Here is a 25,883-nt window from a genome sequence, read left to right as displayed (position 1 = left end):
CTGTACTGCACACAAGTAGAGAGGCAGCAAGATCACTTCCCATGTTACTATTAGTGTGGTCGGATGAGAAGTGTGCACACAGCCAGATAGTGGTCGTCTGACCACATTTATCAACATGCTTTTGATTTCTGTAGGATAAATGTGGAGATAACAGACCATTTATTTGTGATAATCAATATTGTGTGTTCCAAATATCAGAACATTTATAAAGTGCAACAATTTCATTATGTAAAACATTAATTATTCATAATGTAAAACATATAGATCGACTTGAGACTGATAGATATAAGACAGATATGAGCTAGATTGGTACGTGGTAGGCTAGATAGGTATAAGCAAGTCGATAGATTGTGGCATGCAGTCTACAGTTGCAGATGGCAGCACTTTAGATCAGCTCGGTGCTTTCCCATTCGCATTATCATCTTCCCACAAATAAAAATCATCTACATTTTGTAGATGATTTATATTTGTGATAGATGATTGTGATGGTGTCAAGGAGAGTCATCACACCAAGGAGAAGCTGCCACTGAACATGGGGAACAAGTGTCCTGGCTCTATTTCCAGCAGTGAGCATGAGGCTAAAGAAGAACACTGGGCTACACACAGCTACTCCAAACTGACAGGTAACCACAAGAGTGCCTGTCTAGCATTAAAGCCAAATCCTTCTCTAGAACCAGCAGAGGAAGGACGCTCCGTTATGATAAATGGTAAAGGACAGTTATGGCGGCCAGCAGCTTCTTATTTTAAAATTTCTACAGTGACTGATTAATTTTTCATGCCTCCACTTTCTGCTGTTTTTCCTGGTTCCAACCGTACTACACCAGCGGTAGCTGCACATAAATGCTATATTGGAGGCTGATAATGCTGTTATCTATCACTAGCCACTAGCATTTCTCTCACCAGCAAATAAAATATTTACTGCTATCTTATGTATCATGTGTTCCCCACACTTCTTAAACGGTTATCTAGCTTGGACAGGACCATATATACCTTCTGTTCCAGGTCATTGTATGTAATATGTTTGTTATGTTATGTCATTATCCCCTCAATGTACAGCACTGCATAGAACGTCTGTGCTTTATAAATAAATAGATAATATGAGATCGATAATAAGATTATGGTATTAGTTTGGATGAAAAAAAGAATGGTGTCCTTACTGAAATGAAGACTAACTGACAAGGATGTCTGACTCGGAACAACCATGCAATATGCTATTATAATCTTTACATTAATGGCAGCAGATTATTAAGTTCCAATGGCAGCCCAGATTTCAGAACTGTGCCCCCTAAACCAGTTTTGCTATGCTGCATGCACCCAATCCACTAATACGCAGAAAGTCATTGAAGCACTCTCCCAAACGTCCCAAAGAACACTAGTAATTAAATTAATATATGTTTTTAATCCTAGCAGGCTTACATAAAATAAGTGATAAACATATGGGCAGCTTGAGGCCCTTGTAATTCTGCCACCCTAATCCGAAGATCCCTCTCCTGCAATGCCCTCCAAAGTGTAGCATGGCTAACGTCATCTTCAGATGGCGTCAAGCTCTGAAAAAGCTAGGCTTTTTGCAGCTTGTTAAATTGGCCTAGAATCGCAGTCTCTATTGAAAATTATGGGAACTGCAGTTTAAAGCAATACTTAGCCTAATGCAGAAGATATCTGTGATATATCCCACGTTTTGTTAGATAGGAGATTTCATCATCATCATCATCATTTATGTATAAAGCGCCAACATATTCCGTAGTGCTTTACAATTGGGGACAAACACAGTAAACTAATAAACAAACTGGGTAAAACAGACAAAGAGGTGAGAAGGCCCTGCTCGCAAGCTTACAATCTATGGGAAAATGGGAGTTTAATACATGATGCTAAGGGCTAGATTTACTAAGCTGCGGGTTTGAAAAAGTGGAGATGTTGCCTATAGCAACCAATCAGATTCTAGCTGTCATTTTGTGGAAAGTACTAAATAAATGAAAGCTAGAATCTGATTGGTTGCTATAGGCAACATCCCCACTTTTTCAAACCCGCAGTTTAGTAAATCTAGCCCTAAGTCTACATTTTGCATTTCGGTCCAGCCAGACTGCAAAGGTAAAAGTGACTCATAAGCTAAATGATTCTGTCACACAACAATGTTGGTCAGGGGGCAGTTACTTTGAATTGAATAAACCATGCGGAAAAAGTCATTTTTCGCATTGATTTATGGCTTAATAAATAGGACCCCAAAACTGATATCAGTAAAGTTTGCCAACGCAGACAGAGTGATCCCCAAAGAACTGGATCAAGTAGCCCCAGCCCTGCATAGTGTGCTCAGCTAATGACTGCACACAAATGAATCTCCCACATCATTAGCGTGGGAGTTGTCATATTGCTTTATAGAAACAGAACATCAATGCAGTGTACAGTGCAATGTGTACATCATTACAAACAGTATCGTTGATGTTCTGGTAGTACATTGTACTACATTCATTTCAGTATCTAGAAACTGGGCATCCTCACTCGCTAGTCACACTTTCTCAGAAAAGGAAACTTAATTTCAAAGCTGCTAGGAAGAAACATTGAATGAGTCTGGAATTCATCTACAGTGATCTCACCAGTTCCTTCCTTTTATGTGACACAGTGCAAGTAAATCTTGAGTGAGAGATGCATTTAATCGAAACATACATGTTATATTATAAAATTGGACATATAAAATAATTTTAACTAGTTTTATGAATGTGGCGATGTCCTTTAAACTGAGGAGGTAAAATTAAAGTGTGCCTACCACAGGTAGACATGTAGATAGACTTTAATATTCCAGGACTGCTCCCCTCTCCTAGAAATGGCAGCAAAATATGTTGCCCTCTGCTTACTACAGTGACTAAATTGTAAAATAAAACATATATCTGCCCCCGGCCCTGACATAATTTGGCCAGCGTTAGATCTAGAACTACTGACTTAATGAGGGAATTCCAGAGTTAAGACTGAGCAAGTGTACACAGGGGTGAGGAATTATTGCTGGTTAAATTCTTCCAAATTTCTTCTTGTTGGGTGTGAGAAGATGTTGACTAAAAATGACAAGTTGTACTTGCACATCTAACTGTTCATAAATATTTAATATGTATATGAGTACAATAACAACTCTATGAGCAATATATTGTTGGTCGGGCAGCTGTTGGCATGCCAGCAGACCAACATAGGAAATGTAGCCCATTAGCAACATTTGGTATTCTTTCATAATTTTAGCAAACTCTCTATGTGTATATACTTGTTTAGTGACTCTTTTACATTATGCATTACACACATTTAGGACATTCTGTACCAAATGTTATTATCATCATCAGTAATGAGTCAGATACCTTCTAGCACATGAAGCTGTAAGTAATGACCCTTGTCATAACTACTTTTTCACAGGAAAATTAGAAGTGGTGAATAACTGACTTGCTTGAGAGAACAAAATGAGGATTTACATATAAAATTACCAAAACAGCTTTGTTATTTGTGTAAAAAAAATAAGAGTTTCCCTATTCCTTTCAGATTACAGAAGGTGAACAATCATTTTTCTATGGTGGTTTATGGAAAGCAGGATATATAATAGATTATAATTGGTGTTCCAATAAATTACAGCTTCAGTTATCAGATGGGTCTGTGTCAATTGTTTCCATAACACAATCTCTAGAAGTAGCTTTCAATGCTACCTCCTCCAACAAAATCATCCTCTTGACTAATGGCATGAGACCCCCCATGTGGTAAATGTATGAAGCTGAGAGTTTCTGGCAACTTTGAAAAGTATAGATATTGTCTCTAGCAGCCAATCAGATTGGGTGTAGTACGAGTTATCGGTGCTGCAAACACTGACACTTCCAAATGACGTCAGTTGCATGCGCGACTGTTTTTTTGTTTTTTTTTAAAGTGGCCTAACCCTAACCCCTAACATAAAAGTAATACTTACCTGGGTCCCTGCGTTGCCGCTTTAAAAGCCGAAATTTCCAAGTAATGCACACAACTGACGTCATTTGGAAGTGTTGCGATGTCCTGTCATCGGATTTCCTCTGTGTTTCTTTACTGGTAAGTAGTTATTTTTTCTATGTCCCTCTGCTCATTATCGGAATAATTATGTAGGAGTAAACAGTGTCTGTGTTTACAGCACCAATAACTCGATTACCACCAATCAGATTATAGTTATCATTTATTTTAGTACATTCTACAAAATGATAGTTAGAATCTAATTGGTTGCTATAGGCAACATCTCCACTTTTCAAACCCACTGGAAACTCCCAGCTTGATACATTTACCTCCATATCTGATGTATATTAGTATCTGTCAACACATCGCTAGAAATCAGGATCCATTGATCACTGATGACTACCAAGTCTTCTGTCTGACCTGTAGGTCTATAGGAGGTGGGTAGACCTCTTAGGTCCTTGTTACAATACAAGCACTGTAACCTACAGTATTACATTATATGGTATACAGATAAGCCTAAATAATCATCATATTAATATTATATTATTATTATTTATTGCAGTGTATACTTAGTATTGTTAGGGTGCATTCAGATTAACACCCGTATGTTCATACTCAGCATCATTGTGCAGTTCAGCATATCATCATCATCATCATCATCTATCTCCAACATAATAATTACATAGTGCAAGGTTTACAGTATCAGGAGATGGCTATACAGTATCATTTTATAATATGATATGTTATCATACTTTTATTAATACAATAATTATACAGTACAATAGCCAGCGAATTGATACTAGGAATAGTTCACTGACACTAGGAATCATAAAGTTGTGTTCATCAATGTTTTGATACTATAAATCACTATAACATGCCACTCATTATTTATCAATATATAATCAGAATGATTACACAGTGCTCATTATAAAAATGCTCTCTTATAACAGTATAGACTAATATATAGGTAATAGACTAGCATGTTTTAAACTATGAACATAGTTTATCATGATCAAATTACTAATGTGCACATTTCACTTTTATACCTACATTATACTATATTTGGGCTTAGCATACATTTGTTTACGTATATGTGACACACAGGTATATTTGTGTTTATGTACTTTAAATACTCTAGCAAGCATTTAGATTAAGATACATATCCATGAAACAAACACATAAAAGAACATGTCACATTTAATTTAAAGAGCTGATGCCTTATCCTTTATCAATAAAATGTAATTCTATATTAATATTAAGGAACTCACTTGTTGATTATCCTCAGGAGGTATCGATCTAACGCTGTGACCCATTCCGATGGCTCCAAACACTTGCGTAGTTCCCGGATTACTAGGGCTGTGACTGCCTCTGCTGCACCCTGTATCTTGATGAGGGTAAGTCCCAGAAAAGTCTCTGTACATGGTCTGGAAGCTTATTCCTCCTCTGTCTCAATCACACTGACTCACAAATCTATGCTGCCTCATTTTTATCAATGGGGACTCATTTCAAAAGTAAGAGGTGAAAGTCAATTTATCATACGTTGTAATATTTGTGTTATACTTCAGTAAATAGCCTTTTTGTATGAAGCACAATGATAACAAATAAATTACTTTGAAAGTTAGTCTATATATAAAATCTAAATTGTAATTTTAATTCAACAAAAAGTTAAAACAAATTTGTTTCCCCTCTGCTTGAACGTTGAGTTGGTACGGTCTCGGGATTACCCAACGTGATGACGTACATGCCCTTTTATGGCATACTTCCTCAGTGAAAGGAAAGCCCTCGGCTAGAAGCGACTGTTGTTTTAAATCTGCTATTTCCAGAGTGGAACGGAAACTATAGGTAAAATTATATAACTACGGAGACACCTAGACAAAAATACTGCTGGGAAATGATGCTTGTTTATCTATTAAAGGTTCCTATTTATTTTCTGAAATACATTTTACTATTCCAGTGACCTTTTTTTCTCAGAGTTTATGGGAAATAGTTCATAATCTTTTCATGAGTATAAATGGATATTCAGTTTATCTGAAACATTTAATTTCCCGTAATAAGCATTAATGCCCGTAGTCTAATATTGATATTTATTTATTCTTTAATTTTATCTATATTTATTAAGTTAATATTCTAATTAGTAAATGTATCTATCTATCTATCTATCTATCTATCTATCTATCTATCTATCTATCTATCTATCTCTATCTATCAAACTGAAAATCACATTATTCTACATAACTCAGGGAAATAGAGTTAAAATATAGTGTTATTCACCATTAAGTTATTCTCATTTTTATATATGCAGCCCTGATAACTGCATGTCTTGTAGATACTTGCACTTGATCATAGCTTCTAGCAAAAACTGACATACTCAATATACAACACAGGTGATAGCTAGCAAAGAATGTACTTTTCTTTGTTGAACTGATTTGTTAATTCCTAATAGTCAGTAGCAGGTACAGCCAGTGACACACGTTAAGCCCAATAAGTGCGGCAGGAGTTCACTACACATACTGGTGTGCACCCCCAGCCCGTCTGTGCCCAAAAAATATTTTTTTAGACAGAGGCGCCTTCTCCCTTAACCTGAGAATCTCCACTCTGAAGAAGAGCAGGGATCAGAATAGGCGTCAAGGAGCATGCGCAGTTTGGCAGGGGGCAGCAAAGGGAGGGGCAGCAGGGGGCGCTGCTACCAGATGACATTGTACAATGTTTGTTTTATATTTGTTTTATTCTTAATTGACAGGTACAAGGATGATGAAGCCTGTTTCTAGCTGAGCAGCAGTAGGGCAATACCCAGATTAGATTGAAAGGCCACTAAGGTAGACAGAATGCTCCTATCCCAGACATCTGAAGACACTCAAGGGGTCATGTAGAGTCGCACGCAAAGTACGGTATACTGCATGTAATACGCTTTTTTATTTCTGCGCCTGCGCACAAAGCACTAGTTGCTGCTTTATGAAGAATGAGTCGCTTCTTGCACTTACTCCAATAATACCTCAAGTGCTGAGTGTTCTAGGCAATAATTAAGCCGTATCTAGTGAATGTGTTTGAATAGAAATTCAAAATAAGAAATTTGACTGGCTTCTAATTGTTTCCTTCAGCTGTGAATGAGACTGTTAGCGTCTCTAAACCTGGTATTGGTACGAGTATAGTTACACTCACATTGCTGGAGACATCTCAGGTGCCAGACAGAGTAGGTAAACTTGCACTTACGGAGGCTTGTGGCATCCTGTGATTGAAGAGGCAGAATTGTGGAAGGAAAGGGCATGTAATCATAGCCTGAATACAATATGGGCATGTTTGGGCACATGTGACTTATGTAGACTGAAACTCAGGCGCACTTGCACCTGTCAGGAGATGGGAAACTTATGGGTGCTCGACCACTGGTGTAAATTACCAAGTGATAATGATGGCGATCAGTTGAGATGCATCTGGATCAACAAACAGATGCAATTCATGTCTGTGTTTTAGACAGAAATTGAGCCCAACTCTACCTGAAGCCCTCAGTTATTTATTTTTGCAGTTGTCCAAGATAACCACTCCGGATTTGGGACATAAACAACCCCTTAATATTAAAGCAACTCTGTTACCAATGAACCTTCCAGTATGTGCTTGAAATACCAAACCTTCCTCGTGAACAGGTAGAGTGATATATACTCTTCTTCTTGGCGGGAAGCCCGACCAGGCAGAGGGCAACTTCACTGTACAACTCAGTTCTCAGCTCCCACACTTCCCTCTTACTAACTGCTTTTCAATACTTTGTTCCACTTTCATACTCAGCAGAGCTCTCACCAGGGAATTGACTGAACCCGGGACTTCTGTTCTGAACCATATACAGCTTTGTCCATTGGATTTCAACAAATGAATCAAGGAAGGGTCAGGTAAATTCACTGTGTTTTTCAGAGTGTGTGTTCACATGATATGTATAGCATGCATATATAAAATATATTCATCTGTTTCTGAAATGGAGAAGTGAAACCTCTTTATATATATATATATAGTGAAAGCAGGCCGGCAGGTAGTGGGCATGTTAAATTGTCACTTTTCCTACTGCTTTGACTGTAAAGCTATCAAACTCCCTTCATTTGCATTCCCAACATATTTTCCATACCACCACTTCGAATACTATTGACCTCCGTTTTAGGCGCATCCAACAAAAAAGCACTACCACGCATGTGCAGAAATCCGCCTGCATCTTGGACGCAATTAACACTTGCGACTCACTACGAGAGAATGGGAGGAACGCGGAATTTTGAAGGCGTGACCATGTAAATGCATCCTAGTCGCAGTGAGGTACAGATGCAACACATGTCAAAGCTGTGCGGCATGAATTTGGTGGCGCGAGCGTTAGCTGGCTGCAGGAACTGCTCGCAGCTCGATAGAGTATTAAGAGTGGGACGCAACTGGGGTTGCTTGACACTCGTAATACCCTACCAAGCTGCGGCACACTCCCACTCCAACACTTCTTAAACGTACTTTGTGTCCGACTCTAAGTGAGGTCCTATATATATATATATATATATATATATATCTACATCTACGCAGTGAGCCCTACGACACACAGCTGCACATACATTAATCTTTTAAATGAGTGATTGCTCAAACAAATTACTGATTATTATCACCTGTTCAAAGTTACGTCACTTTCAAGTTCCTTGATTTGTGTTTCAGTATGGCATTTTCTTAACAAAATGTTTTTGCTAAGACAATGAAATAAATGGATTCCTATCAAAGTGTCATCCACACTGCCTCCTGCATCTGTAGTGATTAAATCTCTAAAAAAAAAAGGTTGCCCAGTTGAAATCAGTGTTACACAGAACACAAAATGCTCTCATGCCCTGTTTTTTTCCAGGGAATATTAATTTTCTACTATGTGCCAAAGCTTGAACATTTCTGTAATGCGATTTTTAAGCAGCAAATGATATGCTTTGAAAATCAAGATCCAATGTTTCTCCTTACAAAAGCCGCACTTACAGAAAATCACTGGTGTGACACAAACATTATTGTGTGGTGGTTTCTCAACCCAGTGCAATTAATACCTGAATAATGTTACAATATCTTTATTATTTAACGTTAGCATACTCATCTGCAATATATTGGGTCCATTCATCATCTGTTATAATAGTGATCATCAGTGATTTTAGTAAGGCCTTCTCTTCGTTTAGTTAATGTAATGCAGATGTGCAAATTTTAATGATTTCTCATATTATGTAGCTTTATGCAGCTAAAACGCAATTGATTATATCCAGGATTATGTATTGTATTGTGCAGATTATAACGGGGATCTTGTATCTTGTAGTGTGCTTTATAGGTATATTAGAAGTCAACAAGGATTACCATGGCCATTTGAAGGCAAAAGATCACATACTAAGTACCTTTTTATTGGTCTTGGAACTCCTTGGTGACTTATATTATTCTTACAACACGAACACTAGAGAATATGTCATCTCATATAATACTATATAATATTGTATTTTGAAAATACATGAAATATACATTTGTGTAAAAGTAAGAGGAAGTGATGTGGGCAGAAGGAGGAGGACACAGTATGGAGTATTTAATTTGCCAACTATTAAGGTGCATATTGCCAGAGACATGACCACTTTGGGCTTCTTTCATTCTGTCTGTAGCTCTGTCCCCTATTTGTTGTAAAATAGTCTATTTAATTAAGAACAGACAATTTCACCATGGACATAGAAGAAGGGGTTCTTTATTGGTTAAGTGGTTAACTTGGGGAATTCTTTACCACTTGAGCTGATCATGGCTAATTCACAAACAGAATAAAAGTTGTATTAAATGCCTTTTTAACTAGAAATTGTACCTGGAACTATAGTGTGTAGAGGACATTATGGGGATGCTTCACTAAAAATTAAATGTACAGTTGTCAGTGAAGAAAAAATACATCCAGATATCAAGAGCATGCCATCAGTATGCAGTGCTGGAGTTAAAATTCAATATAAACTTATGATTTATATTATTGTCTAATATGTAATAAAAGGATGTTGATATTCACTTATGAGTTCTACGATCATGCAAAGACACAATGCCTCAGGTCAAATGCATGAATATAGTGATGTTATGGAAGGGGAAGGAAGTAGATGGTGACTTCTACTATCCTTATTATGTAGAGTAGGTGACATTTTATTCCAGACAATATCTACGTTTACCTTATGGCAGGCTTGGCTAACCTGTGGCACTCCAGGTGTTGTGAAACTACAAGCCCCAGCATGCTTTGCCAATATATAGCAGCTTATTGCTGGAAAGGGTATGCTGGGACTTGTAGTTTCACAACACCTGGAGTGCCACAGGTTAGCCAAGCCTGCCTTAAGGCATAGGTGCGGGTAAGAACCCTATATGGATCCCAAAATCTATTTTGGGATGCTCTTATTGTCAGATATGCAATACATTAAATTATGAACTGCCTCTTTTGGGGTCCCAGAACAACTGAATACGAACATGTTGGGCCCCACCTAAAAAATGGTTTAAGCGATATCACCTTAAAAAAAGATTACAGCTTGAGATCCGTCCTCCCACTCACACTGCCTGCTCCTCTGCCATTTTAGGGGGAAGGGACTGCTGCACTACCAACTTTTACTATGTAGTAATATTATGCAACAAACTGCTGACCCACTTGTAGTGTGACTGCCGCAGAAGAGTTGTAAATGTTGTAGAGAGCTGTCTGCATGTTGATAGTTTGTTTAAAATGACAAGTCCTCAATGGGTGGTTGAGGCACTTATCAAAGCAGCTGACTTTTTGTTCTCTTGTACGTTCAAAATAATTTAGTAACACACAAATAGCAGGACAGATACAGGGAGACCAGGGACAGAAATACCACAAAGCCCACCCCCGCACACACAGGGAGACCTAGCCATTCATCAATGAGGTCTGGCCAGTGAATCAGAATGAACGACCTGCACTCTGATTTGCTGCCAGACTATCACTAGTACTACTGTAGAGCTGAGTCCCATGAGTGAGACATAATCAACGTCTCATTCCACTAAATTTCACTGTGCTCACCACAAGGTAGGTAAGTAATGTGCAGGAAATGTGTGTTACAGGGCGCGGTGTGTGGAAGAGATGTGTTGCTACAGGGGTGAGGGGGGGGGGGGGCAATGTGTTACTATATGAGTGTGGGGGATGGGGAGCAGAAATGTTACTTTAGGGGGTATGTGTCGTGGCCATGCCATCTATGGAGGGCTGCCAAAAGGAATCTCGGTCACCAGTGTAGCTCTAAGGCACGTGTGACCACGTAGACCAGTAGGAAGCTACTGGTTCTTGCAGTCATTTTACCCTGGCTATGGTCTGGCAAGGTTGGGTCTGAAGCTCCATTTGCCTTCACAACAAACCCCGAGGGATGCTCCAAGGACATGGAACTGCTCCCAAAAAATACTGCAGCCTATGGTGAAATAGTTAAAAATTCATACTATGAAAAATAAGGTAATAATTATAGTGTAGTATCAGTATTAAAATCTAACAAAGTCACATAATTGGTCCGTTTAGAGCTAAAATCTAAATTTTCTTCCTCACACCTTGTTCCTAGAACTGTCCCCTACAGTTGTCCCTGCAGGTGGCCCCAAGCCTAAAATTAAACCACAACATTTGTTGCATGCAATCATTTTAGTTTCAGGCTACATTCACAGCACATTTTATACACACTTTTATTAACGTCTATGGTAATTTAAATAACCTACTGTAGTGCATTTTCCATCCTCCTAGACGTGGCTAAAAATAAAGAAAATTAAGTTTTGTTTACACATAGTTCTGTAGACTTTGCTGGTTGTTCAGGGATCTCTAAGTAGAATTACTTATGAAGAAATGTTAACACAACAGCACTACTACAGACTAATCAGTTTTGTCCTCTGCTCTTTACAAAAAATGGGTTAATTAAAGTGAAGGGTTAATTATTACTGTAGATTTCAGGCATATGAGGGGTTAATAAAGCAATGTTTTGGTGATTTGATCGTTTTTTTTTAACAAGAGTGGTTATTGTCTGTAGATCTTAACCAGATCACTGTATTCAAACCCATTCTCTCAGCCTTTCTCTCTTTTCCCCCTACTTTCCCTGCTGACAAATTCTTCTTTGAGGCCACACTTAAGAGACTCCCTCCTCTTAGTATTCCTAAACCAATCCCCTATTCTCTGTGTCTGTGATACTCTCACACTAGCCCCACCGCTCCCAGCTGTCTTATTTCTGCTGTCTCACCATCACGTGTGTCTATCTAATTTCCCGTAATTGTGACTCAGCTCACTGTCACCTAACAGGGCTCTTTGTCTTAAAGGGGCAGAGGCGAGACTGGTATTTTTGGGAAAGGCAGAGCTTGCCTGTAATTGCCAGCTGTTACAGGGAATGAAAGGGAAAGTATTCGGGAATTGTTATATGGGGAAATATGAATGTGAATCGGGTGTGCTATATAGAACTGTTGTAGAATACAGGAAGTTATGAAACAATTTTATGGATGATTAGGTTGAATTACGTTCTCGAGGCAAAATGACATATAGGAGCCTATATGTATGTATATGGGGATTTGTGTATGGTGATGACACATAATTTACTATTAAAGCATAAATCAGAATTGATTACAGATCAGGATATATCCCATACAATGTTGCACCTTAATACTAATATTAACTAATACTGTACTAATAATAGGTGTAGTAGTAATTTCATCAGCCTATCTAGCCTACCTTTTACCTAGTGACTCAGGAGGAAATGTATTAAAGTGTGATATTGTGTGCAGGTTTCAGGTCCAAACTGCTGTGTGTTATCTGCATTTTTTAGAGGCTGCACACTTGAACCTCATGCGATGTGCTTTGGGTTTGAAAGTCCAAAAACTATTTATAGTAAACTAGCAGTTTTCAATCCCACACTCTCCTATAAGCAGATCAAGTCATTACTGTACGGTTTCTATTAGCTCTGATTTTGAGCTAACAGTATCTATAAAAAGACAAACACTTCCTCATTATCTTTGATAGGGTGCTGAGGAGAGTGGTGATAAGAGAGAAGAAAATGTTTGTGCATTTTCTAAGATAGAGAGTTATTAGTTTATTAATTTTGTAAGAGTTGTCTTGTTTGTTTTGTAGGAGTGGACATACCAGGGGAGGGCACATTACTGGACAACAACCACCTTACAAACACCAAAATCAAGTTATGATTTAACCAAATAGTGCCTTTTACAAACTTAAAAATAAAAAAAATAATGATGTTTCCAAGTTTTTTATTCTGGTTAGCTCACCTGCCTCTCCTCATGTTTATTATTGACATCACCAGTAGGGCTGGGAGGCAGTAGTATACCCAGCTATGTAGTGTACATCACACTTGCCAACTCTCCCTGAATGTCAGGGAGACTTCCTAAAATAGGGGTGATCTCCCTCACTCCCTGAAGAGTCTGGCATTCTCCCTGATCCTGAGCCAGTACAAGATGTGGTTGGCTTCGCCATCTGTGGCATAATGACACAGTTCAAAAATTGTGTCCTATGTCCATGTATTGATGCCTATGGAGGTGGCCATTTTCATGGAGACCAAGATTTAATCAGACTGACAGGTAAGACAACATGACTTCAGTAATGGAGACAGAAATGTAAAAGTCACTTCGGTCTCTAGAGATTCATTAGCTGCTTTTTTTTTTTAACACGTAGTTGCCTACTCTCCCGGAATGTCTGGGATACTCCCGCATTTCTGGGAGACCTCCCGGGCGAGCAGGGCACCCTCCCCGATTCTCATCCCCCCAATAGATAAGGGAGGGGATGCTTAATAATACAAATATTGCGTCATCTTAGCCCTGTCCCCCTTCTGTAATTGGCCAAAATTGTGACAATCGTTTAGGGGGCAGGGCCAAAATGATGCAATTCATCAAGTAGTGCCCCTGCACGCCCACCTTCCCTGGGATCTCCCTGAAGTCAACGAGGAAAAGTTGGCAAGTATGGTGTACATGTCATGGTCTACGACCACCTAGATGAGCTTTTAGAACAGTTTAGGGTACAGATCTTTACCTATAACAGCCGCCCTTCCTGTAGAGCTTTATGTGCTCACAGGTACTCAGATGCCCCCAGGTCTTAGGCTCAGAGTAGTAAAAGCTCATCAAAGATGGCCGCAGCGCAGGTGGTATTGGTGGCGCTAGCCCAGCTGGAGCGGATGGTCAGAGGCAGGCCGAGGTCCAAAGTCCGTAACAAAACAGCTTTATTTGGTTATGCTTACTGTTTGGCTTTTTTCCCCCTATTCCATGCACTATGATTGGCCTGATTTGTGCAGTTATTTATTTGGCACAATTTTAATGAATAAAGATTGATTCATAAATTAATTCATAAATTGATTAGTGATCAATATATCTCTGAAATTCTTCTGAATTTCAGAATTGGCTAATCAGTTGGCCAGAAAAATGTGCCTCTCTCTTCTCAAGGCTTGTGTTCAAAATCTCAGGATCATTTATGCTATGCTATATAACTAAACAACTAGAACCTTCATATTGGTGATTTTCATACTTGATGCCCAATTGGTCTTATGTAAAGCTGACCACACACAGATTATTTTTAATTTTCAAACAGTGTTATTTCAGGGCCTTACAAATACATTGTTAGGTTTATCCCAGATATAAATTGACGTTAGCTTCACATTTTACAGGCATATATACAGGGCTGTTGTAGGCAGGGCCGGTGCTAGGGTCCATGGCGCCCTAGGCATTTTTACAAAATCAGCGCCCTCCTCCCCCCTCACCCCGTCTTTCCTTACCTTGTCTCACCACCGCCGCCTCTCTGCTCCATCTCCTCCCCTCCACTCACTGACACTAGTGAGTGGAGGGCAGGAGACGGAGCAGAGAGGCGGCGGTGGTGAGCAATAGCCTCTTCCCCCTCCCCGTGCATCTGAATGCTGTGCGGCGGCCGTGACAGGTATGGTCAGCGGTCGCCGCACAGTTTTAAAGTAATTTACCATTCTGTGGCGCCCTCCAGAGCCCGGCGCCCTAGGCAAGTGCCTAACCTTGCCTAATGGGAGCGCCGGGCCTGGTTGTAGGTCTGTTAGTACAAATAGTCAATACTGATAAAGGAATGCAGCACATAGAGTATACAATAAAACAGTGCAGCAAAAACAGGACAATACAGGAAAGACAGTGAAACAGTGCACAACAGCATAGGCAAAACAGTAGAATACACAGCAAATGAATGTCCAAACCAACAGGAAATGAAGTGCTCAGCGGGGAATAGTCCCTTACAATGACTAGAGATGGGGGAGCAAATTAGCTCAATCTAAGACTGTACTCAGAAGTGTGGGTGCAGCAAACAGGGTCAGAGCCACCGGTTGAGTATAGAAGGGAAGACACAGGTGAGCTGGTGGCTTAGGTAGGAGGAGGACACAAGGAAAGAGGGCTCTGATCAGGACAGCTTTTAATCTAAGGGGAGAGGTAGACAAACAGGGTGACACAGAAGGTATAGGACAGTTTGAAGAGGGGATTAAGGATGAGTTAGGAGACGAACTGGTAGGCTTAGATCAAGAAATGGGTTTTCAGAGCATGCTTGAAGCTTTTGAGGGAGGTGGAAAGTCTGATTGGGAGAAGAAGTGAGTTATAAAGGATCGAAGCAGCACAAGCGAAATCTAGAAGGCCGGAGTGACAGGAGTGAAGCGCGAGGGAGAGAAAGGAAAGGAAAATAAGACTGGCAGAGAGGGTAGGCAGATGCAGAGTGGTAGGAATGGAAAATAAGCAGCAGTGTTAAGAATGGATTGGAGTTGGGAGAGGTGGGATGAAGGAAGACCAGAGAGAAGCAGGTTACAGTAGTTCAGACGAGAGATGACAAGGGAATGGATGAGGGTCGTTGTTGCCTTCTGGGTGAGAAAGGGTCTGATCCTAGAGATGTTTCGAAGGTGGAATCGGAATGCTTGGGAGAGAGATTAAATGGGGGGAGTAAAAGAAAGGGAGGAGTCAAAGTTAACTCCTAGGCAGTGAAATTGTGAGACCGAGAAAGTGTAATCTTGTCAATGGAGAGTGAGAGATGTGTGGAGGGGAGGGGACACTGGAGGGCAGGAAGATGATGAGTTCAGTTTTAGACAAATTAAGTTTAAAAAAGTACTGGGACATCGAAGAGGAAATAGCAGAAAGACAGATGGAGACGCGAGAGTGGAGAGAGGGGTAAAGATCAGGGGAGAAATGTAGATCTGGGCCTCATCAGCATATAGATGGTATTAGAGGCCGAAAGAGCTTGTGAGATCACCAAGGGAAGAAGTGTACAGGGAGTAAAGGAGAAGGCCAATAAGTGAACCTTGAGAGATGCTGATAGGTAGAAGAAATGGGGGGTGGAGATGGAGTCAGAAGTAGAGAAATGTATGAGGACAGCCAAGAGAGGACAGTGTTATGTAGACGAAAGGAGTAAAGGATTTGCAGGAGAAGAAGGTGGTCTATTATGTCAAAGGCAGTGGAGAGGATGAGTAATGAAAAATGACCCTTACATTTAGCAGCAAGAAGGTCATTAGTGACCTTGGTAATAGCAGTTCCTATGCACTGGAGGGGTCTAAGCCAGATTGCAGTGGGTCAAGGAGGGAGTGGGAGTAGAGGAAGCTGGTAGGGCGGTTGTAAACAATCCGCTCTATGAGTTTGGAAGCGAAGGGGAGAAGAGTAATGGAGCGGCAGCTGTAAAGAGAACCTGGTTCTAGGGAGGATTATTTGAGGCTAGGAAGGATGAGGGCATGCTCGAGCGGCAAGTAGCAATAGAAATTAAAAAGGGCTAACATGGGTAAAGGTTCAAAGTAGAAAAAGGAAGGGCAAGGGTGGGTTATTATGAGCAGCATCCTTTGGCGGTTACATACAGATTTGAGTTGTAATATAAACATTGTCAAAATATTGCTGAAAATATGAATTTTCAGCTAGCTAGGCATTTAGAGCTTTATTCTAAATCTGGTTTAACTGAAGGTGTGGTGGGACTCATTGACAGCACCCAGGGGCACCATATCTAGCAAGCTATTGAACTGTTCCAATAGGCGGTTTGTCCCAAAGTCGTATAATAACGTGGGAGGGAGAGGGTGGACCACTTACAATAGAAAGCAATAAGCATATAGGCAGGGGTGTCAGTCAGTAATGAGATCACAATTGCACAAGGGCAATGGAGTTAATAACAAATAAAGACTCAGCTGTGCCTGCTTCAGTGATGCTACCCTTTCATTCAGCTTCCCGTAGCCTACGCTATCCCAACCCCTCCACTCCTCCTCCGCCTCCCCTACCTGGGAAAACTGACCTATCACCACTCAGGAGCATCATTTAAATTAATATAAACAAATTTACTTATGGACACCACAACGCAACTTCTTGGGGCCGCCTCCGTAGTTGCCTATGATAGATATTTGTGTGCCGCCAAAGGGGGTGTGGTCACAGCATGTTGGGGGCATGGCTGTGCCTCATTGGTGAGTGCATAGAGCATGGAGCACAGCTGGGAGGCATGTATGATTGGTCATGGTCAGTCATGAAATGAAAAATGAAGTGACCAGCAAAGAAAGTCAATAATAGATTAACTCGATACTTGGATAATGTGAATAGGTTACTGTGATGCCCTGTTGGCATCTGTAGATATGCAAATTTGACTGCAAGATCCAACATTTCTTAGGACATTTGCAGTAATAGTTTATAAAATCAAGGTGTTGCCTACGATAATAGGTTACAATATCTGCCTTTTCTGGTAACTGCCAAATTACTTGTGTGATGTAGTGTAATGGTTATTGTCAAATTATGTAGTCCATTAGTAGAACATTAGGTTCTTTATGTAAAGTGAAATAGGTAATGTATAGCTTTATGTTAATAGAGCTGGGATGGCCATAAAAGAAGAGCAAGAGGCTGATTAGGGCCCCCAGTTAGTCCATGGGAGCTCAAGCAGCTGCCACCGTTAATCATTCTCGCCTGGCTCCTGGCATGTTTCTACTAGGGAGGCCTGGTGTAAAGATATGTGACAATGAAGATCTTCACTGTTGTCCAAAAATGTAATATAGAAGTAAAAAGTATTTTTCTTATACCCTGGGCTGTTTCTAATGCAGGGGGATAAAAAATGTGGGGTTCCCTCTCAAAAGCGGCAACTAGTACCAGAGTTTGTCAGGCTAGTCATAATGTGTTGTCAGCCATAGCCTGGTTAGCATGGGGTGGAATTACCTAGGGAATTCAGGCTTACATAAAACATAACAGCCACCCCATGGCAAACCAACCCTATACTGAATAGTCCTGGTGCTCCTTCTGGGACGTCCATGGGTGGTTGGTAATAGGTTAGATATTTTTAACATTATGTTTGTCTAGCGTCAAGTCCCAGCAAGCCCTAGTAGTCATTACGTGCTAGAGGTTGTAGATCTGCAAGCACCATCATGTCTTGGCAGCTACAGCCCACTGGAACAGGTGCTTACAAAACGCTAATAGTGAAAATAAACACAGAATGCTAGTTTTTTTATTTGAAATAAATACTCACCCAAATCCTTTGTTTTCCACTTTAATAGTGTTATAAACATACATATGGAAGCAACAAGAATTTGCACCCGATGAAGCCACAATGCAGATGAATAAAAAGGGGCCTGTACATGAATAGCCAATTAAATCAGTTCTATAAGCGTCAGCATGCTCTGGCAGCCATGGGCATGCTGGCACTTCTAGTTCTACACAAGCCAGCATGCGTAAGCAGTTAATAGGGCTTATAGTTCTACAATCCCCAGTACTATTAAGCTGGCGTATCCTAGAACAGGGTGCCTACACATTGTAATCAGGCCAAGTTCCTGTAGGTTGTTCTATCCCGTACTGACCGGGCTAGAGCTGGCATCACATTATTACAGGGGAACCCCACTCTGTGGGTCTCCCTGTAACAGTGTAAGCAGCTCACCCTGGCATAGCATGGTTGTTGATTTTGCGAGGGGGGCACACTCTGCATTAGTGGTATTCAACCCAGGCTATATAGCTAAGCATGCTTTTTAAAATGTATTTATTAATTATATTTCAATGTAATTCATCTGTATCAAGTTGACTGCCGTATCTTTACTCCAGCTGCATCGAGATACACTTAGTGCATATCTATACAGTGGCGCACGCAGGGGGGGTTTCTGGGTCTCCAGAAACCCCTCCCCTCCGCTAACAAAGTGCCCCACATAGCGGCACTGTACTATACAGCAGCCGCGGCGCTGTCAAAGAAGCATCCGCGGCGGTGCTGTATTGTATACAGCACCGCCGCGGACGCTTCTTTGACAGCGCAGCGGCTGCTGTATAGTACAGTGCTGCCGAAACGGAGCTGCTGCGCCCCTGCTATATGACGCATCTAAACCCTGCATTCAAAGTTGCACGTTCTTTGTAAGAAACATGCAACGGAAAATACACACATTAGACCATAATTTTGATTACGTTTGAGATGCAAAAATGTGACCTATTCTACCTTTTTAGTAAATTAAACAAAGTATTAAACAAATGTGCATATAAAATCATGATATATGGAGCTATTACATACAGTGAGGGATTTTTTCCTTTCCTGAGCAACAAGGGGCAGTGATGTTATTTGGAGATTGTTTTACACCACATATCTATAAAATAAAAAAAGTAGTGAAGGCTGTAACTACAAGGCAGACCTGATGTATGAAAGTCACATTTAATAAATATTATAATGACACCCCTTGATCCAGTGTTCATAAATACCACACACAAGGGGGTATTCAATTGTTAGCGAGATCCCCGGAAAAACGAGCGCTCGAAAAATATTACCGTTAGTACGGTAATATGCGCGTAAATACCGTTAATACGGTAGCTTACTCGCTGAATTTCATCTCGCAGCTCCTGAGCTGCGAGATGAAATTCAGCGAGTAATTACCGTATTAACGCTAATATTTTTCGAGCGCTCGTTTTCCGGGGATCTCGCTAACAATTGAATACCCCCCACAGTGTTACTTTAATGAACCTTTTTTTTATTTGAGGCATTGAGCTTCAGGTGTGCATGATGTACTCATATTAGAGCCGTCTCTATTGATAAAGCAAATTATGGTATTGCACAGAGCAATACCTAGAAATGCAGGTGCTATGGTTCTGCACAGTTCTAAGAAAGAGTTAGTTATAAAAGAACCAAAAAGCATGCGTCACTGTTTGATCCACCTATATTTCACCACAGATATCCTTTCCTTACGATCTGTTGGTTGGTAAATTAGGCAGATTTGAATGCCACTGTTTTTATATATAGTTGTATTATAGTTAAGGTTTATTTTATATAAATCAATCTGTAGGAATATTAAACATGTAGAAGGAGATATATGTGTAATATGCAATTACTGAAATTTAATGTGCTAGTTTTAAATAATATTTTTTTTTCTTTTCCAGCCTAATTATTTAGCAAAATGAGATAAAGTTAACCAACTTTTAATTTTACAACTGTACACTTTTCTTCTGGTTTCTATATTAGCCTCACGTTGTGGTCTGTCACAAATCTCAGTGGTGTTTTTATAGATCACAGTAAAAATCCCCTTTGCACTCCTGGATGAGGAACACATTCCAGTATGATGAGGATCCCTCTTCCCTCACAGTAGAGGAATCCTCTGTATCCTGTTGATTTTTTAATCCCGTGCCAAGGTAGATGAGTAAACAGAAAGGGAACCAGGGAAAGGAAAGGAGATCTGACAACAAGACCACAAGTGAATGAGTTATATGTTCAACAGTTTATTTTACTACAATCTGTCACAGTAAACCTTCATCTTAATGAGATTTAAGGGTGTTGGGACCAATCTTCAGATTTCCTTTGAAGATATAAATACTTAGCATCAGAGTTTAAAACGAAAATTAAAATTCAGAGGTGTCTGTCAAACAAGCTATACTGAGATCATCTATGCCATCTCATGTAATAATGTATACTATCTACTGTGTATACAAAACATTCTAAACTGAATATATAAGTACTTGCAAATAGAGCCTTTAATTTATTTTCCAATATCTCGGACCTGCTATATTAATTGTCAATGCTATCAATGCATTTAATAACATATATATATATAGTGACAGACACACTGAGAAGGTGATAAATTGCAGATATATATGTCCTGAATTGCGGTCATAATTGTTTTAAAACCCCAGGGAGATTGTGTTTGGAAAGAAGCTTCCAAAATGGTGGTTTTGGCTGCAGCAAAATCCGGTATAAGGGCCCCTGGGGTTATGAACAGAGAAAGAAGGGTGGGCTCCATACATAAGGCTCATTTTGGGTCTTCCATACTGCTAGCACGTTGCTAGCTAATTAATTAGGAGTTACTTCTGATAAGATGCCGATAAAAAGCATATAGGCAGTTCTCTAAGTCTTTCATCACCTAAGGAACGGGCAGACACTGCAATTTTGTTACCAGTAAGTGCTGTTATTTTGTATGTGCAGAGCATCAGGTCCTTCAATGTAGACAGGGTATTTTTCTGTATTAGTTAGAAGCCAGACAGGTTAGGAGGTTAGGATTTTTTAGGATTTTGTTTACATTTTGTTTACTTGGATGCTAGTGAGTCTATTTGAGCCAAGATATATATATATATATATATATATATATATATATATATATATATATGTGTGTGTGTGTGTGTATGTATATGTATACACACACATATATATATCACGTATATATATATATATATATATATATATATATACACACACACACACACACACACACACACACGCACACACACATACTATATGGACAAAAGTATTTGGACGCTTGACCATTACGCCAACAGGGACTGTAGTGACATTGTATTCAAGTACATATACTTTAATATGGAGTTGGTCCTCCTTTTGCAGCAATAACAGCTCCCACTCTTCTTGGAAGGCTTTCCACAAGATGTTGGAGTGTTTCTGTTGTAATTTGTGCCCATTCATTTTATAGAACATTTATGAGGTCAGGCACTGATGTAGGACGAGAAGGCCTGGATTGCAATCTCCATTCCAGTTCATCCCAAAGGTGTTCAGTGGGGTTGAGGTCAGGGCTCTGTGCGGGCCAGTCCAGTTCTTCCACACCAAGCTCATCAAACCATGTCTTTGTAGTCCTTGCTTTGTGCACTGTGGCACAGTCACGTTGGAATAGAAAAGGGCCTTCCCCAAACTGTTGCCACAAAGTTGGAAGCATAGTATTGTCCAAAATGACTTGGTATGCTGAAGCATTAAGATTGCCCTTCATTGAAGATAAGGGGCCTAGTCCATACCATGAAAAACAGCCCCATACTATTATCCCTCCTCCACAAAAACTTCACAGTTGACATAATACAGTCAGGCAGGTAACGTTCTCCCGGCATCCACGAAACCGAGACTCACCCATCTGACTGCCAAACAAAGAAGCGTGATTCATCACTCCACAGAACACGTTTCCAATGCTCCACAGTTCAGTGTCGATGTGCTTTACACCACTCCATCTGCCGCTTGGCATTGGTCTTGGTGATGTGAGACTTGCATGCAGCTGCTTATCCATGGAAACCCATTCCATTAAGCTTCCACCGCACAGTTTTGTGCTTACATTAAAGTTCAAAACTTTTCAGCTATAAAATCAACAGAGCATTAGCGACTTTTACGCACCATGCACCGTAGCGGTTGTTGACCCCGCTCTGTGATTTTGCGTGGTTTTCCACTTCGTGGCTGAGTTGCTGTTATTGCTAAATGCTTCTACCTTCTAATAATATCACTCACAGTTGTCTGTGGAATATCCTTCAGGGATGAAATTTCACGAACCGTCTTATTGCAATGTTGATATCCTATCACAAGAGCACACTTGAAGTCACTGAGTTCTTCAGAACAACCCATTTTGTATCACAAATGTTTGCAAATGAAGACTGCATGGCTAGGTGCATGATTTTATACACCTCTGACAACGCGTCTAATTGAAACACCTCAATTCAATAATTAACAGGTGTGGCCAAATACTTTTGTCCATATAATGTATATAATGCATATATGTGTGACAGGAAGTCATATATACCCTATAACCATATGTTGCAACAGTTGTATACAGAGGAGAATTTTTAAAGACACAGCACGTAGAACCTTGAAGTGGATGGGCTACAGCAGCAGAAAACCACACCAAGTTCCACTCCTGTCAGTTAAGAGGTTACATTGGCTCTCCAAAATTGGACAGTTGAAGATGTTTTCTTCAACTGCACAAATTAGCCCTCTTAATATCAATTAATCATATTTTAAATGCCACAGCCTACCTCAGTATTGTTGCATGTGCATCCCTTCATGGTCACAGTCTATTCATCTTCTAATGGCTACTTCCAGCAGCATAACACTCTATGTCAACATGGACCAGCATCTCTTACAAATTTTGAATGCCACAAGGTATTCAGGTATTTTGTGGCAAGGAGGGGGGGGACGGGGGTTCATACTCAGTACTAAAAAGGTGTACCAAATAACATGGCCACTGAGTGTATTTTTTTGGAGGCAAAAGTTTTAGGTTTTGAGAACATTTACACCTAGTACAACAATCTAATTTGAATGCCTCCACCCAATTTGTTCTATTCGGTAAGAAATCATCCAGCACTTGCTGCCTACATCACTTGTAGGGTTTGCAACCAGAGGTAGTTGTCTCAGACAGAGCCGTCTACAGATGAGGCTAAAACATAATACAATTATTATTGATTTAATCTTAATTTTATTAATAAGACATTAATAACATTTTATCAAACTTACCTCTCAAGGGGAAGTGTCTTGGGATGAAAAATTATCAGGGGCATCATAAAATTATTATGGGCTGCCCTTGTCTCAGGCAGCAAGTTTTGGGGCACAGAAAACAAAGAGAATTAATTGAAGAAATATCAATATTTTTAGTGCAAAATGTAAGGATTAGTATTTGTATTTGATAGATGTAACAATACTAAAAAGATGTAATATATGTATTGTAGTGAACCAGGGCCAGACTGGGACTAAAAATCAGCCCTGGCATTTAAAGTACATAGGCCCACCTCAGTTCCAGCAGGAAAGAAATTATTTGCTGCCGCGCAGCGGCGGTGCCGAAAAAGGGCGTGGCCACATTGTGTTGTGGGTGTGGCCAACATGGGGCATTGATACATACATTGTAATAAAACATTACATTTATCACGCCCTCCCAGACACATCACGCCATCCCCCCAGGCACATTATGACACCCCCCAGCCCACTGTACTTATCTATGCTTCTGGTGCTGCTGACATCCATGAGGGTAGGAACTTCCTGTAGAGTGAGCAGGGAAGCTCCTCGGCTTGTTCTGCAGGCTGTGTCCTGTCCAGGACTGGGAGCAACTATCAGATTCCTCCTGCTGACCAGAACTGGATTAAGGCTTGATGGGCCCAGGGCACTTAAGACAGGGGGCTCCTATGATGTAGTATGGTTATTAGACACATTTTCGACAAATACACTGGCAGTACTGTGAGCACTACTGTTAGGTGCATGCCGTTCTGCCTTCACAAGCAATACAGTGTGAAGCAGGACATATCTGTCAACTGTCCTTGAAGTCAGACCAAATCCTGACTAAGTGAGACAGTCACCCTCCAAATTCAGGACAGTTGGCAGACTGTCCTGGGCTCTTCTACCTGTCTTGTCACTTTCACCACTTGTGGCTGCTGGTGTCTTTAGATCAGTTGCCTCTTGTCCTGGAATGTTGGGGGGCCCTATTTGGAAAAAAAATTAGTACATGAAATTTAGAAAACTCCAACCAGCCCTGGTGTTAAATCAATATAGTACCCATGTTTTAAAATTAGGCCTCCCTCCAGCCCCAACATTAAAATAATAGTATTCACATTTGATAAATACATGTATTTCCCTCCAAACAACCCCAGCAAGAAATTAAACATACATTGGCTCCCACACACATACTATAGTCATACACTGGCCCCCACACACATACTATAGTCATACACAGGCCCCCACACACATACTATAGTTACACTGTCACACACACACTATATTCATACCCTGTCACACACACACACATACTATATTTACACTGTCACACACATACACACACTATATTCATACCCTGTCACACACACATGCATACTATAGTTACACTGTCACACACACTATATTCTTACCCTGTCACACAAACTACTCCCCTACTCTCCGCCTTTTACCTTGTTCGATCTAAGGCGCACTCTGCAGACTCTCTTCACAAATGGGACGGCACCTATCACATGGTGCATGTCCCTTGTGAATCTGATCGCCGGAGACCCATTCATAGAGGAGGCAGGGAGGGAGGGGGGATGCTCGGCCACCAGGATGTCAGTGTAGGGCCGGCCCCATTACTCGGCGCACAGACTGTCATGCCGGGTTCCAGCATGACAGTCTGTGCGCCGAGTAATGGGGCCGACCCATCTAGCCATCGGCCATCCTGGCATTTTCCAGAACTGCCAGATGGCCAGTCCGGCCCTGTAGTGAACACAACTCATACAGAAATGTTGGACATTTGTGCAAGGGATGAGAAGATCAAATTTTCTGTCACCAAATCAGACACCAGGGGGTAAATGTATCAAGCCGAGAGTTTCCAGCGGGTTTGAAAAATGGAGATGTTGCCTATAGCAACCATCAGATTCTAGTTATCATTTCTTTAGTACATTCTACAAAATGACAGCTAGGATCTGACTGGTTGCTATAGGAAACATCCCCTCTTTTTCAAACCCACCAGAAACTCTCAGGTTGATACATTTACTTCAAGAAGTGCCCCAACAGTGTTTTGGACTTGCCTTCTTCAGTTATGTGCCGCTGCTTTGAAGCAGCTTTTAAGATCACTCCCACCAAAAGAGCATTTCATTGGCTGCATCAGAGACCAGAATGGCTCTGCACACTCCTGTTTATAGCCTGTTTATAGACGCTACAGTTGGTTGCTGTGTGGCATAGTGTACAGCAGCCAATCTGAAAAATCCATACTATAGGTATTACATCAACTGCAGCATTCAGTTATGGCCACAATAAATACAACATTGCAAAAGTAAATGCTAGAACGAGTAACATGGAATAAGTCAAATAAAAA

At 40.4% G+C, this 25,883-nt stretch overlaps 1 protein-coding gene and 1 long non-coding RNA gene across 2 annotated transcripts in view; one reads left to right on the top strand and one right to left on the bottom strand.

Annotated features, from left to right (window-relative positions):
• Positions 1 to 5,418, bottom strand: part of FOSL1 (FOS like 1, AP-1 transcription factor subunit) — a 9,173-nt gene extending 3,755 nt beyond the window's left edge. The window contains exon 1 of the mRNA XM_075187524.1: positions 5,211 to 5,418. Within this exon, the coding sequence (XP_075043625.1) occupies positions 5,211 to 5,363 (153 nt within the window). The 5' untranslated portion in view covers positions 5,364 to 5,418. The remainder of the gene's footprint in view (positions 1 to 5,210) is intronic.
• Positions 5,419 to 7,623: 2,205 nt separating this feature from the next.
• The window catches only part of LOC142104148 (uncharacterized), a 46,326-nt gene continuing 28,066 nt past the window's right edge, over positions 7,624 to 25,883 (top strand). The window contains exon 1 of the long non-coding RNA XR_012679519.1: positions 7,624 to 7,820. This is a non-coding gene — a long non-coding RNA (uncharacterized LOC142104148). The remainder of the gene's footprint in view (positions 7,821 to 25,883) is intronic.

Source organism: Mixophyes fleayi, chromosome 10, assembly GCF_038048845.1.
Source record: "Mixophyes fleayi isolate aMixFle1 chromosome 10, aMixFle1.hap1, whole genome shotgun sequence".
NCBI classification, from domain to species: Eukaryota; Metazoa; Chordata; class Amphibia; order Anura; family Limnodynastidae; genus Mixophyes; species Mixophyes fleayi.
This window is presented reverse-complemented; position numbering and strand designations above follow the sequence as displayed.